The sequence below is a fragment of the Larus michahellis genome, chromosome 2 (genome assembly GCF_964199755.1).
Source record: "Larus michahellis chromosome 2, bLarMic1.1, whole genome shotgun sequence".
Lineage (NCBI taxonomy): Eukaryota > Metazoa > Chordata > Aves > Charadriiformes > Laridae > Larus > Larus michahellis.
In genome coordinates this window covers 159,345,458-159,360,799 of record NC_133897.1, presented here as the reverse complement: position 1 = coordinate 159,360,799, position 15,342 = coordinate 159,345,458, and the positions used below count along the sequence as shown (strand labels likewise).

Below are 15,342 nucleotides of genomic sequence, written 5' to 3'. Positions count from 1 at the left end.
TTAGACACACTGTAATAGAAGAGGGAAGGGGAATGATAACGGCACTAAAACGAAATAGTACGATTGTACCTCGGGAATGCTGATGGTTGATGAAAGAGACGGCTTCTGCTGAAGGAGCTCAGAAGCACTCGGGTTTGGATTTTGCTGCCTTTTGACACAATTGAGTATACCCACGATCTTTTCTTTACCAACACTTAATGTTCGGGTTATGGTAACGTACAGACTTAGTCACTAAATCAGCAAAAGCTATTCTTAATGTAGGATAAAATACCAATCCTTAGAAATTTGATGTTTTGTGAATAAAATCAAATTCATGATGGCTTTAAAAAGATGTGCCACACCGTGCAAAATGTAAACATATGCGATAAATTTATTTGATACTGGTCTGCAGTATCTCCTTCTATTTGGAGAAAATTGAAACACAATATTCAAAACAAATGTCCTACAGCAGTAACTCACCGTGTCCTTCAATCTTTCTTTGCCAGCAGATGTGAGCTACCAGTGAGTTGTTTTAAAATGTGTTATGTGAAAGGTCAACTTGTATTATTAAGGTCCCTGACGCTTTTTCAGTTACAAAATTATTACTAAGGAATGATCTTTAAAATCTTTAGCCATGCTGTATAGAGGATACTTGGAAGAATGTGTACTTGGCTTTAAGTTGCACCCTCTGCTGATTATATTTCAGTTATGCTAATGATCTTTGTTTTAAATTGTGCTTTTTTCACCTCAGGTAATGATTTGGGCCCACCTTCAACTAAGGCTGCAAACAAGTTTGAGGGGATGTCTCAGCAGTCAAGGTAAAACCTGTGTATATGAAGACAAAGATGAAACTTTATCTAAACATAATTAATTTGTAAATTAGAAAAAAAAAATGCCTTTCATATGAAGTAAAACCCTAGCTATGTTTCTTCATTAGTTTTCTGCATGCCTTACTGCCATACAAATACTTTGCCTTCATTGAGCCTCCTACGCTGTGTTCGTGGCCGTCCGTACACAATCCATCCTTTGAGCGGGATGGACAGAACGACTTGTACCAGAATCTATCTACTGCTCCTCCAGAAGCGCGCTCGGAGCTGGGGAATGTTGCCTCAGACTGCAGTCCAGTGGGACAAAAGTTGTATTTTTGCGCCTCCTGGCATTTCATTTTATCTGCTTCGGTGTGAGGGCTAGTGCCTGTAGCTGCAGAAGCGTCTCTCTGGGTACAGGCTGGCATCAAAGATCGCTCTGTAGAGAGAGAATTCATCTGTCTTCCAGCTTAGCTGCTTTCCAGTCTGTCGAGCTCGTGTGCTGACACGCAGTCTGTAATAACACAAACCCCTTTGAGCTCGTAGTTCATCAGGTCAATACGTTACAAGTGTCTTTTTCAATAGCTGGAGGAGGAAGGATAGCCAGACATTCCTGTCACTTAGTGTTTGTTACTCCTTTATCTGCGCTGTGATTCCAGCGTCCTGAGGTTCAGAGCATGGTAATTCCAATAAACGCGTGCCTCGGGCAACACGATGGAGACCTTGCATCGCCGCAAGTGTGCGTGGTCAGGCCGTGACTGGAGATGGACGTGTAACCTCAAACAAGTGGCAGCAGAAGATGTGTAGGTAGAGTTTCTGGACACTCCTCCAGCTGTGAGCTGCCCTGTCACAGGCAGTGGATTGCAGTGTTGGTGGCACAGATGACTTGCTGTGTCACAGAATCACAGAATCTTCATGGTTGGAAAGGACCCTTAAGATCATCGAGTCCAACCAAACAACCTACAATCTCTGCCACTAGACCATGCCCTGAAGAGCCACATCTACACATTTCTTAAACACCTCTAGGGATGGTGACTCAACCCCCTCCCTGGGCAGGCTGTTCCAGTGCCTGACCACTCTTTCAGTAAAGTCATTCTTCCTAATATCTAATCTAAACCTCCCCTGCCGCAACTTCAGACCATTTCCTCTGGTCCTGTCATTATTCACCTGGGAGAAGAGGCCAACTCCAACCTCCTTTCAGGTAGTTGTAGAGGGCAGTGAGGTCTCCCCTCAGCCTCCTCTTCTCCAAGCTAAACATGCCCAGCTCCCTCAGCCTCTCCTCGTATGACCTGGTCTCCACACCCCTCACCAGCCTGGTAGCTCTCCTCTGGACCCCCTCCAGCACTTCCACGTCCCTCTTGTACAGAGGGGCCCAGAACTGAACACAGTACTCGAGGTGTCTGCTGAATCCATCCAGGTGGCCCAGGGCGTTCAGGGGAAAGGCAATGATGTTCTGCAGCACGAAGAGCTGGTGCCACACTTGATACTTCTAAGACAAGTGTAAACGTGTGGTACTCACACTTGATGGCATTAGATAAAGGCTGAGGTAATTATTTATTGAATCAAGATTGAGCTTGGCTGTTCTTTCAGTTTTGCGTCATGATATATTTTGACTATTTTTAAAAAAAAGCTAGGAAATGAAGATAAAAGTGTTTCATCGTACTCATTGTGAAAAGTTTAGGTTTAGAGAGAAATCATACCAGAATCAAGGCTGTTGATGCAGAAGACTCTCTGCACTGTTGAACATATTCTGGCAACTTCCTCACTTGTTTTTCTTTTTCCTTGTTTTTTGAGTGATTATGTTGAGGTGATACTGATTTTTATTCGATTATTTATTGTTTGATTTTTATGCCTTAAATCAGTTGGCTTTCTTTTTTTTCTTCTGCAGTCCTTTTCTATAAAAGTGACCCTGATGTGTTTTTGGTGGAAGAAGTGTTGTGTTTTTTTGTTGAAACTTGTAACGTGTTTTGCCCTCACATGCCATATTTGCAAATTTGAGCCAGCCTGGTGTTAATTCTGAAAAAAATTGCCTACAACAGAAAGCATAGATGGAAAGCTTTGGCAATATGCAACCGTCTCAGATTTTTATGCAGTAATTAAATCCCTCGCAACTGTCCTGTTTGCATTGTTGTTTACCACTACGAGTAGCTAACGCAGCTGTAACACAGGTTGACAGAGGAAAGTATGTTATTTGCCCACAATTATCAGTATTTTCCTTAGAATAGCAGAGACTTTGTCTCCCAACGCAGATGCAGTTTGTGGGTAATACCGTATCGCACTCGTGCAGTGGCCTACAAGGCACAGGCTCAGTCCCGGAAAACTTCAAACCACTGACATAAAGAACCGATTATGTTTTGGATGCTTCAGTATAGTTATTTTAAAGACCAAATTTTCCTTAAAGTTTGGGATCTGCCCACTGAGCTGATCTTTCAGCTTCAGCGATTTTCAGAGTATGTTTTTGCGCATACCGTAGTTCATAGAATAAATCTGCCCCGTAGCATTAAGGCTGTGTGGGGTTTGTGTGGCTTTTCCTCTGCAGCAGCTGTTCAGTCTTAATAGTGCTTTGAGTTTCAGACATTCAGACAGCATGACAAGCTGGTTATACAAAAGAAGCAGAATTAACGTGGAATATTTTTTTTAGAGTATAGATGTGTTGAGGGGGGCAAAAGGAAGAGAAAAAGTGTTTTATAACAGTTGTAAGCACTAATAATTTGTATCTGTTGATTTAGCACTGGGACCGCAAAGACTGCACTTGGCCCTAGAGTTCTTCCCAAACTACCTCAAAAAGGTAAGAGCTCTTTTTGCGGGTATTGCCATAATGACATCTTTTAAATGTGTGTGAAAGTAGATACTTGCTTTAAATATACGGATCTTTTCACCAGAAGTTTTATTTCTAAAACGCCACAAACCATGGAAGCTTAGCAAAACGGAAAGGATTTTGGAAGATCAGGAAGGTTTTTATTAAACTAAAAAAGTAGTCAGAACTGTGGAACATATGGAGGAAAGAAAAAATAGTAAACTGATTGAAGGTGGAAGAGAGCTGAGGAGGTCAGCTGGTCCAGTCCCCGCTCAGAGTAGGGCCAGCTTTTTGACAGGAGAGCAGGTTGCGCGAGGCCACGTTTTGAGTATCTCCCTGGATAACCTCCCTGGGCTTCCATTTCTGTCTTTCATCACTCTCGCTGATTAATTCTTTTTTCTTCCTAATATCCGTAAGTCCAATTTCTTGATACCCTTGAAGGAAGTTTTGTCCATTGCCATGTTTTGGCGATCAGGGTTGTTGTCACTGAAACCAATCGGGTACTGTTACATGCTCACCTATATATCGGTGGCACACTTGCTGAGGCCATCATCCCAGTGAACACCTTATGGCCCTTTCTTTTTAGAAATGTTTTTTCTAGTCCCTCTTTAAACTCATACAGCAGGTTTTATTTAGTTTTTTGAGTTCTTGCAGCAGTTGACTATAGTGTTAAAAGTAGACTTACCTTGTAGCTCTGTGATCCAAAATACCTTCTGTCTGTATGAGCGGATGATCTCTACAGAGGATGAAGCCTGTCCAGACTTCTGAAGCTAGATGACTGAAATTAAGAGTGCACATAATTTTAACAGAAAATGCAAATGTGAAATTTCAACTTCATTGAATTAGTTATTATGACACAGTATCATCTTTTGAAAGAGACACCAATGAGGCGATGAGGAACCACTGCAAAGGAAGTCAACACTTCCTTGATTTAAAATGAGACAGGTGAAAACTTAAGATGGGCTCAATCAAAGCACTTTGATAAGGGCTACTGTCAGGTTTTTCGTATCATTTACTTAAGCCTTAAACCAATGTGGATGATCGCTGCTCGTACGTTTGCTACTAGATAAGTCTCGGAGACAAAGCTTTATACAGGTATCAACACAGACATTTTTCAAAATGTTTATCAGGCATCTAATAGTAGCTACATAATTTCTTTCGTGGAAATGATGCAAAGTTTTCTTTTTTTGGTATAAATGATCATAAATATAGCATGGAAGTGTTATTGCAGTAGGTGATAACCAAAGCAAGTGTTGCTTTCACAGTAAAATGTCGGACCGCCTTTTTGGCTGGTAGAATATGATACTACAGCAATGCTGAATACAATAGGAAATTATTCCTTCTAGTCAAACTGTGTTGCTTTCGTCATGGGTCGTAACTTTCTTCTCTTCTGTCCACCTTCATCTGTTTTAATATAGGGTTGTTTCGTTTAGGGGTTTGGGGTTTTTTGTTGTGTTCTTATGGTTTTGTTTTTAAGGTAGATTTCAGTCAAGTTTTCTTAGGGAACTTGGCAGTAGAATCGATATATGACACTGAGAAAAAACTGTTTGAAAAGCTATTTTCAATTTCCTTCCATAAAATCTGCAAAATACACTTTTTAAAATTTCTCATCTTCCCTAAATTGTAAATATTTACAATAATTCATTTTTTATTAGTTTTAATTTGAATGTTTATAATACAGTTTATTCTATACACTGTATAGACATACATGCTCACTCGCTGTCTTCAAGATTTTACAGGTGCTAATGCTGAGACGCGAGGCTTTTTTCTATGGAGTTCAATTGTATATACGATTAATCATTAATCGTATAAGATTATCATCATTAAAGAGAATTTTCATTGCAGTCACATTCAGTGGGTTGATAGGTTGTTTTGCAAAGTATGTCTTAATATTTTTTTTTTTTTGTTTTATATACAAAAAGTAATCACTTTATTTCATTTTAAGTAATTAATCTATAAATTGACACTGAGTAGCTGTCGGATTAAGCACTTCTGGCTTCCAGGAGGAGTGATGAAATGAGACCTCAGTGACAGGGTTATTGCGTAAAGTTGTTTTATCTTGCATTTATCATAGACTCGGAGGACGTAAGGGCAGTTATCGGGGCTCAGTGAACGTGTGGCCATTTACACAATTACAGTTTTGATGTGTGCCTAAGTTCTTTAATATTAAAATGAGATTGTGAAAAAACATTGTTACGCTCTTCTGTTTTAGTGGCACTAAGAAAAATAGAAACCAGTCATCATCTTTCAATAGATAAATCCCATCAGCACACGGAAATCTTTCAGAAGCCCTCGCTGTCCATCGATATACCACAGAAGCCACAACCTGGAGACTTGCCCCCAAAGCCTCTGCCTCTGGAATTAACTCAGAAACCTCAAGTGGGAGAATTACCCCCAAAGCCTGTAGAACTGCCCCCAAAGCCTCAGCTAGGAGACTTGCCACCAAAACCACAACTTGGAGACTTACCTCCAAAGCCGCAAATGAAGGACCTTCCTCCAAAACCTCAGCTAGGAGAGCTGTTGGCGAAAACTCAAGGTGGAGAAGCCTCAGCGAAGCCACAGCCCTCAGAGGCAAATCAAAAATCTCACTCCTTAGATCTTTCTCCAAACGTACAATCCAGAGACACCGTCCAAAGGCAAGCATCTGAAGAGTCGAATGACATAACACATACCCTGCCAGAAACCCCTGTGCCACTTCCCAGGAAAATAAATATGGTAGGTATTATTCCAGCAAGGTGAAAGTATCCGCCAAAGGCTTTGAAGCTACTGTAGGATGTATCTGTGCAAAAAAAAACCCACCCTTGAGCTCTGCATGCAAACAACACAACCTTATGGGCTGGGGTGGGGAATGAGGAGCTCTTTGGTGCTCCCGAGCAGCTTCAGCAAATGCTGGGGGTTTACAAGACCTCTTGCATGCTGAAACAAATACTGGTAACATAAAGCAGTAGTCTTGGGAGCATGACAGCGTATTTAGATTTATTAGGGAACTTGGGCGTTTTTATCTGTGCCAGTCATACTTCTGAACTGATTGGTAGTTTTCTTTGCTGTCTTTGCTCACTGCTTTGTAGGTCTTAGATTACTACAATATTTATGTATTTGATTTTTGTAATCTTTAAGAATGCTATTATCACTAGATAAAAATTTAAAGTACAAGTCAGCTGTGACAAACTAGTAAACGTTCCTGTCATGAGTATTTAATGTCGGTGTGCTTAAGTAAGGTTCAGATATATTGCTGAAGTGGCAAAATTGCCGTTGCTGGATGGCGTGTAGTAGCAGGGCTGGAACTATAACAAGATTCCGAGTCTCCTTGTTCAGCCCTCAATTCATCTTGCTGTTCATCTTGCTAACCAGTGCAATTTCCGTCCAACAGAGGATTCTTCATGCATATGTATATTGAAAACATTTTATGAAGCTCCAGAGCTCTCTTAAGATTTTCATCATTAAGAATACATCAAAAAGGAGATGGTTTTGCTTGTCAAATTGGCTATGCAAAGCACTAATGTGAAAGGAAATAAGACTTCTGTTCTTGTAGTGAAAGCAGAGGGTGAGTTTCTCCCTTCCTGTGCTCGCCTGAGGAAGAACATCTTTCTCTGGAGCCATCGCTCTGCTTGGCTTCTGTCCTGGGCTTGTCCGTAAGCTCCTGTCTGAACTGAGAGCCACAGGGTTGTTGCTTGGGCTTCCTGAGTGTTCCGGAGATTAAATGAAGTAGTACAGGGAGCTGATCAAAAGGCATCTGCAACTGTGGTTTGTTTATTTACATACTTTTAAATATAAGCAAATGATGCTGGACTTTCTCAGCTCTTTGTCAGTTTATTAAAGAAGAAAGCAAATAGTGGATTAGTTGTTTGTTTTGGTTGTTTGTTAAACTCTCACCCTGCTTTATACAGAGGAAAAATTCGGTGTTCTCCAAATTCAGCCATTTTCACACGTGCAATAAATAGTTCCACTGTTCTGCAGTGATCAAAATTATGGTTTATCTGTGCTAATTACTTTCCAGTTTTCTACACATCGTTACGTGCACGCTTGTATCTCTTCTTGTTCACTGCAGTCTTTTTTGCTCAGGTAGTAATGTGCAAGGATTTCTCTTAAACGTCTCTTGCCTCCGCTTTCGTCCTCTGGCTCTGTCCTCTGCGCACAAACTGCTGAAGTGCTACATCGCGGCGCGACAGTGAGCCCCGTGACAGCAGCCACTCGTACTTGCGGGTACCGCGCTCTTGGGTTTGACTCTTTAGCCACTAAATAGATGAGCGCAAATTTTTTTATTGGAGGTTTTAGAAAATCAATTGTTTGAAATTATTAGGTAAAAAAATACCAATGCTGTTAATATATAAGGACTTGAAAGGGTATTTTTAGAGAAATGAAACTTGCTCTGAGTACTTCTAAAAATCACACCAAGCCCTTGAGTGTTCTTTTGTGTGTGTTTTCTAGAAAGGAGACAAAATACTTCTTTTTAAACAAAAAAAATATTCAATGTAAATAAAACCATGGATGGATTATTAATGACCACAGCAGCTGATTATTATTCAGTCTTTAGCATAAAAGTCTCTTCTTTAATAAGTACTAATATTGGATACAAGGAGTTGGGGTGATGGTGGGTGGTGGTATTTGTTTCATTTACATTTATTTACAAATTACATGTCCTAGAATTGCTTCTATTTTACACGCCGATGCCCCAAACTGTGTTATGGAAATTATACCCTCTCTTCAGATCCATCCTTTTTTAAATCTTCCCAAGATTAAATACACCTCGGGCTTGAATTCTGCTTTGTACCACTCTGCTAAGTGAAAGGAATAGAATATTAAAATGTCATCTCTGGTACTAATCAGAAGGAACCAGGAGCAATTGCCATCATTTTCCACGTGTTCTTACAAGCCGAGCTGCATATGGGTCTCTAAGTTTAGAGGAATTTAACTTTATTTAGTCTCTTTTTACTGAATGAGATGATTTCTGTCTGGCAGAAGTAGTTGCTTCCCTTCATCACTGGAGGATTGATTGGAAGCACTCCGTAGTTTGTAGAGGTTCTCTGGAGTTGAAAGCTGGGACCGGCCCCAAATACCCATTAATATTGAATTCCAATCCCTAGTGATAGTTGTGATTTTTGTTGAAATTATCTGAATTTGTTTAAAAAAGAGAGAAAGCGTTCTTTGAAGTAACTTCTTGCTGCAGCAAAGCCTCGCTGTAAAAAACCTTTTGATCTCATACGAACTTCAGGTATATCTGTTAATTCGTCTTGGGCTTTTTTAGCCTTATGTTGTTGTGTTAACTGCTTTGTCCCTTAGATCCCTCTGTAATTGTTATTTTTCTGTACCTTGAGTTCAGTATGAGTGCTCTTTGCCGTGGGTCTGCTCTGCTGTTGATCTGCAGGGAATAAATTTTTTTTTGCCAGAACATGGAGGTATTTCAAGTGGGTAGGTAATAGCGAAGAGAAGGCTCCCTAGGAAATTTCCTCTGTGAAGTTACTTTTGGCTCAAATTCCTCTAAACCTGCTGACTTTTTCCTTCGTAGCCCTTCTGCTTCTCATCTCCTTGTGCCCTTCGTGGTCTTTTGCATTTTTGTTATCTGACTGCTTCTGTTCAAAGAAGGAGCTGTGGTTTTTGAAGAGGTGTGAGTATGAAAATACAGGACTGTGAAGTAGCAGGAGTGTTTTGCTGTGAATATCACTTCCTTACTCTATTTGGAAATAATTTAAAGCATTTTCTCTGCCGTGAGAAACATATGTTTGGGGAGGAGTCCATGGCTCAGGCTTTTTCATATGAATTAGCAGCATGCAGCAAAGTGTGACCTAGAAAATACTTGGACTCAGACTGGTGGAGCTCTGAGAATATCTATTGTAAATTAACATCACAAACTAATACTGCCATCTGAAATTAAGATTATTTTTTTTTTTAATAAGAAATTGCTAACATTCCGTATGGAAAAAATCACTCAAAACATGATTTCCAGTTCTGTAAGCACATCTGAAATCAAAGGATACTGTATTTTTACACTAGATCCAATGCAGCATTTTCCTCAGCCCTTACCTCTCTTGTAACATTCTGAGGAGACTGGATTTCATTTTCTGTTCATGGTGATTTTTTTATTTTTCTTTTAATGAAGTATGTATTAAAGGAGAAAGGGAACAATGTAAAGGCGTTATTTAAACTTTCTTTACTGGAGGAATCATAGATTACTTAAGCTGTGCCCTACACGTTAAAGTCTCTTGGGAGTTCTGAGTCTTAAGAAAAAGAAGACCTACACCTATGTAGGTAATTTTAATCATTATTATTATTTTTTAAATATCCTTGTTGAAGCAGAGTTTTTTGATTTTTTTTTTTAATTATTTTTTTTTTATGTCCCCGATTGCAGGGGAAACAATTGGATAGTCTCCACCTTCTTGTAAAATAAAACATAACTAAAAGGCAAAACTCATATCATACATGTGGTTTTGCTGTTCCTCATATCCTTCATCTAAAATTTCATTCTGTTTTTAGGGGAAGAACAAAGTAAGGCGAGTGAAGACCATTTATGACTGTCAGGCAGATAATGATGATGAGCTCACGTTTGTTGAAGGAGAAGTAATTATTGTAACTGGTGAAGAGGACCAAGAGTGGTGGGTACGTATCTTTTCCTTTTATAGTTCCACTTAACTTCTGTATGACTTCTAAAGGAAATCCTCGTTTTCCAAATTTTTGGGGTGGTTGTTATTTTGGTTTGTAGGTGGTGTTCATTTTTTTTTTTTTTTTTTATTTTGTTGGGTTTGGGGAGTTTTTTGCCTGAGCTAACATCCAGCCCTGAAACTGGAGGAGACCCCCCCTTTCTCTGGTAGAGTCTGTCTCTTCCTGGGAGTCTGCCAGAACCATCCTGACTAGGTTTGGCTTCGTTGCTGGCTCATAACAACACATATTTGCGTATGTGTCACTCTTTGTAATGCCCACTAGCCTTTCATTAAATGAAGAAGTGGCGATTTTTACTCCATTTAGCGTGTTTATACCCCTCATGAAAAATGAGATAGGTAATTACCTTCAGTTCACCGGAAATATTAAGTTACACCTGCAGGGGTTGCTGGAAGTCTGAAAAACTTTGCAATGGGTGCTGTGAGCTGATCGTTTTCCTCCTTAAATGAGAGGTAGTTAACATCTTTCCCTTCTTCCCTCCCGTGCCACTGGTTTGTATCATACTCCCCCCACTCTGGACCACGTCTTGGCTTTGGTTCTTGAGTGCTAACACCAGGTTTTTCCCAGCCCCACTTGACGGCTCCAACCCTCCCTTGACGCTCTGCTTCTGGCCTCCGAAGCCCTGCTACGTCTGACTTCCCTACCTAAGAATCATTGCTATTCTACAGACTTCATTTTGATTAAAACAAATTCTTAGCGCAGCGCTGCCTGTGATTTCCTAATCTAAGTGCAGCACAGATGCCGCTGTTTTGGTTCTAGCCACGCAGTTTCCTCTCACTCATCATTTAAATGAGGAAGGTTTTTGACTGAAAGGATGGTATCAAAAAAGCAAAGCCCAGCAAAAAGCTGCTGTATTTACCGTTATCATCCAGCCCCCGATTACGGCTGCATTAGTTGAAGAATCTGTTTTGTGAAGTGGCTTTTGAAGATCTCTGGGTACACGCCTGACAAGTTCCATGAAGTGCTCCAGTCTGAGCGTTTCTGAGAAGGGAAACGAGGGCTGTTGACTCATATGCTTCAAAAATTTGGCTCTACAAGAGGAAATGGCCAGCCCTGCATGTTTCCCCTTCCCATTTTGTTAGCTTGTGGAAGAGGAAGGAGGTACAGTTATTCTGAAAGTCGAGCGCAGCACTGCAGCAGGATGGGAAAAGGGCTACATGGTCAGTCAGGGCTGCTCCTCCAGTGCTATCAGTTTGAGAGTTGGTTATAATTAAGCATTTCAAACATGTAAAGTTCATATAGAAGGTACCTTTTTTTTTTTAAGTTGCTTGGCTATTTCTTTAGAAATTATTATTATGCAAAACAAGTAAGAAGTTGTACATGAAAGATACTTACTCAGAAGATGCTGTGATTCGTTATAAAGAGGAGTACGCACACAGATGATTAGGAATCACACTAACTCAATGAGGAAATAGCTGGGCCTTTATCGCTTCAAGTGAGGCACCCAGATTATCGTAAGTAACTTCACAACTGTAGCAGGCGTTTCCCTCAAGCGAGATGTTTAGGATTTATTCAGTTAACTAAGAGGAAGGGGTTTGAAGGACACAGACTAACTTGCAGTAGCAAGATATATCAGACAAAAGAAAATAAGGCTTCTGTTTCGGTGAGATTCTTGAAATTCACTGGTCTGTGAATTCACAGAGGTCTGTGTAGCCCTTCTGGGTTTCCATATTCAGCTGTACTTGTTTTGTTCTCTTTAGACTTATTTGGCTTAACTTGTCTTATTTATAATATGTTCGTATGCTTTTATTTCGTTCCGTTATGCAAATTCAAACGTTACCTGAGGTCTACTTTAGACCGTCCAAGAAGTTGCAAATGCTCTGTCGGATCCATGCAGTTCTGCTGCTTTTGGATGAAGTAAATGTGGTCTGTGAACTCTGCGGGTACACGCACGTATATATACATGTACGCTTTTCTCCTGTGTTGCAGATTGGCCACATCGAAGGACAGCCAGAGAGGAAAGGGGTCTTTCCAGTGTCCTTTGTGCACATTCTGTCAGACTAGTAAAACAAACAAACAAACAAAATCCTAAACTTGAGCATTGCACATTCTTCATGCAAGACGGGCTTTTTAGCAAAAGCGAACGCTGCTGCCTCCCTGTAATCCTGTGCACAACTGTATATATAGCTGCTGTTACAAATTAAGAATTCATTTAAGTTTCACCTCATGAGGTTGAATTATATGTATTGTAAATATACTGTGTTATTCTGCCTTCGCCAGTATTATGGTAGCCTTGGAACCTGGCACGCCTTATTGGGTTCGTTGAAGCCATCCTCGGCATCTAGCACTTACATCTCTGTCTTTGCTGTTCAAAATCCGTAGGAACTGCCAGCTTTCCAAACGTAGGTGGTCTCCGTCAACCATGTAACTGTACAGAAATGACTGTTCCTAATAACTCGGTATTCTCAATATACAGTTAGCAGAAAGTTAGAATGAGTGAATGGTTTTGGACAATTTAAAAATCAGCCTGCAGTTTCTAAGTGTATGCAGTTTACAGCTATAAAACCCACTTCAGTATTTATTTAATATAGTGCTCAGTTAAGTGTAATTATGAAGACAAATATTCACTGACTTTACAGATAACAGTAATGTTTTATGGTGTGCATACAGCATTTCATGTTTATACTATGTGGACCTATGCCAAACTGTGATTGCAGTTCCCCTGTGATATTACCTCACTATAAAAAGTTACAAATTTATTTCATTCGAAAACTTCTTTTAATGAAAATTAGTCCTATTGTTCTTTAGTAGATATATGTGAAATTTGCTGGTTTCTTTCACTGAATTCTTAGTAACCAAGGACTTCTAGAAAACGTTAACTGTTGACATTATGCATGCATTTAGACGCTTACTTGAAACCTGCCTTTGTACAAAAGTAGTACTGTAGTCATATAGCTACATTTGAGGAAAAGAACATTTTAACTTAGTTGCTATTCAGATTAACGTGAGCTTGCGACAGTATTTGTTTATAGCTAAATTGGCTCTTGGAAAAAAGATTTTGTGGGTTGGGTTTTTTTTTTTTTCCCCCCCCTCTGTCTTCAACCTTGCTAAAAGTTAGTTACCTAAAATAAAATTTCTTAAGTGGTGATATAAGGATAAATTTAAATTATTTTTAATCGCTCTAAAAAGTGGAAGTTGAGACGACCTCTCATGCCTTTGATCAGGCTGTTAATGGCAGAACTCAGATCACAAGTATCAGGCTGGTTTTAGCGGAGTTCACCAAACTGTGACTGTCGTAGTCTTCGTTCAAAGCACCGAGCAACAGACAGACTGTTACAAAGCTAATTTCGAAGAAAATCTGTGGATGGCTGCATTTTACCTGAGGTTTCTTGAAAGTTGGTATGAAGTTGCATTGCCAGAAGACACTTCAATGCGTTACCGAAACCTTTCATTTCCTATGTCACTTCCAACGTCGTTTTTTAACTTTGAAGCATAACGCAGTTGTGTTCTCCCCATGGTTTGTCCGTAGCAGGTTCCATGACTTTCATACGTAGTTTTGTATTACTCGCTTTAAATGTTATTTTGGCTTCAGTACCTAGTACTGCGATTTCAAAGCAGATTGTCTCGGCTGCATGGAAAGATTTACATTTCATCAAAACACATCTCAGTCTTTCTGAGGGCTTTCCTTTTTAATTCAGTTTTACGAGACTGTAGTCAGTGAATATTTAATTCTGTTTGTGGTTACGATAGAAACAAGTATCAGTCTAAACCCCACATGGAAAAAACGCAAAACATTTATTAACTGTTAATGGGTTTTATCATTTATAACAAAAGTTTATTGGGGAAAAAAATACAATTACGCAATGAGTGAGCAAGCCTGCTGGCATCTAATCTTCAGTATTACCAGCTCCAGTATTTCAGACTTTATTCTGTTTTTTATGGAAAGGAAGTCAGGATTAGCGTTTATTTAGCATTCCATTTTATCCATTACTACAATGTTTTAAGTTGCATTAAAGAACAAAACCTATTCACTTTTGTGGTCAATTGTATTTTTAAGTGATCTTGAAATAAACTGATGAAAGCAAATCACATAAAGAAAACCTAGGCATGTAAAATTATGTAGAGTCAAATGTCTATTCTTTTCTACGCTCTTTAAAATAGTATACATATGCATTTTATAAAATTAAATGAGTTCCATCGGGAACAATAGTTCTGTTTATTCTGGCTTATTGTGGGTCATAAGAAATCTGAAAATGTATGATATTGATTGAGTTTAAGTACAGTATTATATTTGAACTCAATGAGCCACTGTCTGCAATTTTGTACATGACATAGTATTTGGAAAGTCTAAATCTTTATGGAAAATTAGCTGATAAGGGGTTGGGGGGAGGGGCAGGGGAAGGTGCCCCCAGAGGGGGAAGTATGCTCTGCAGATGATGTCTTATTTACTGTTGAACAACAGTTGCTATTTATTTTTTTATTACATAGTACATCAACGTGTACAGAAATCCGATCTGGTCATGCCACTAGTTAAAATCTTGACTTCTCATTGAATGTTAAGGTAAAACATCAGTACACATGTCTATTCACATGTATTTAATGTGACAGTTTTTGAGTACTGTATGTGTTAATTTCTACTTTTTTAATATTTAAAATTGCTTTTAAATAAATGTATTCAGTTGATCCCAGATATCTGAACGAGGCCCTTTTGTCAACTGGAATATCTTCTAGGGAGAAAGTCTGGATTCCAAACAGGTAGACTTTAAAACACTTGAAATGTTTTCTCTTGATTATGGAGCACCCCTTATATAATGCAACTAAATGTGTATCTCTTTAACAGCTGTTAAATATGGATGCAATTGCCTTTATCTGGAAAACTTTACTTACTAAAGCTAGCATCAAAACACTTATTTTGTCCATGAGTTTCCGTTGCTTTCTCCCTGGCTTCAGTAGGCTCTCTGGAAAGCCAGCCCCATGCGTCTTGTCTTCTGCAGCTGCCCTTTGGGTTGAAAAGAACCGCTCGGCGTGTCCCTCTGTCCCTCTGCGCCTCTCCTCTGTCCGTGGGCAGCAGCAGGATTCCCGACCCCGACAGCAGCTCCCAAAGCGACTCGGGCAGTACTAACCCCTCCTGGGTGCAGTGACTTTATGGCTTAGCATTTCAGCTCC

General features: G+C 39.6%; 1 protein-coding gene across 8 annotated transcripts in view; it reads left to right on the top strand.

The window, feature by feature from the left end:
* Positions 1–15,076, top strand: part of ASAP1 (ArfGAP with SH3 domain, ankyrin repeat and PH domain 1) — a 193,813-nt gene extending 178,737 nt beyond the window's left edge. For all 8 annotated transcript variants that reach the window (XM_074577833.1, XM_074577825.1, XM_074577829.1 and 5 more), the window contains 5 exons: positions 731–797; positions 3,515–3,573; positions 5,795–6,297; positions 10,054–10,176; positions 12,166–15,076. In XM_074577833.1, the coding sequence (XP_074433934.1) occupies positions 731–797; positions 3,515–3,573; positions 5,795–6,297; positions 10,054–10,176; positions 12,166–12,240 (827 nt within the window). In that variant the 3' untranslated portion in view covers positions 12,241–15,076. The remainder of the gene's footprint in view (positions 1–730; positions 798–3,514; positions 3,574–5,794; positions 6,298–10,053; positions 10,177–12,165) is intronic.
* Positions 15,077–15,342: the final 266 nt, after the last annotated feature.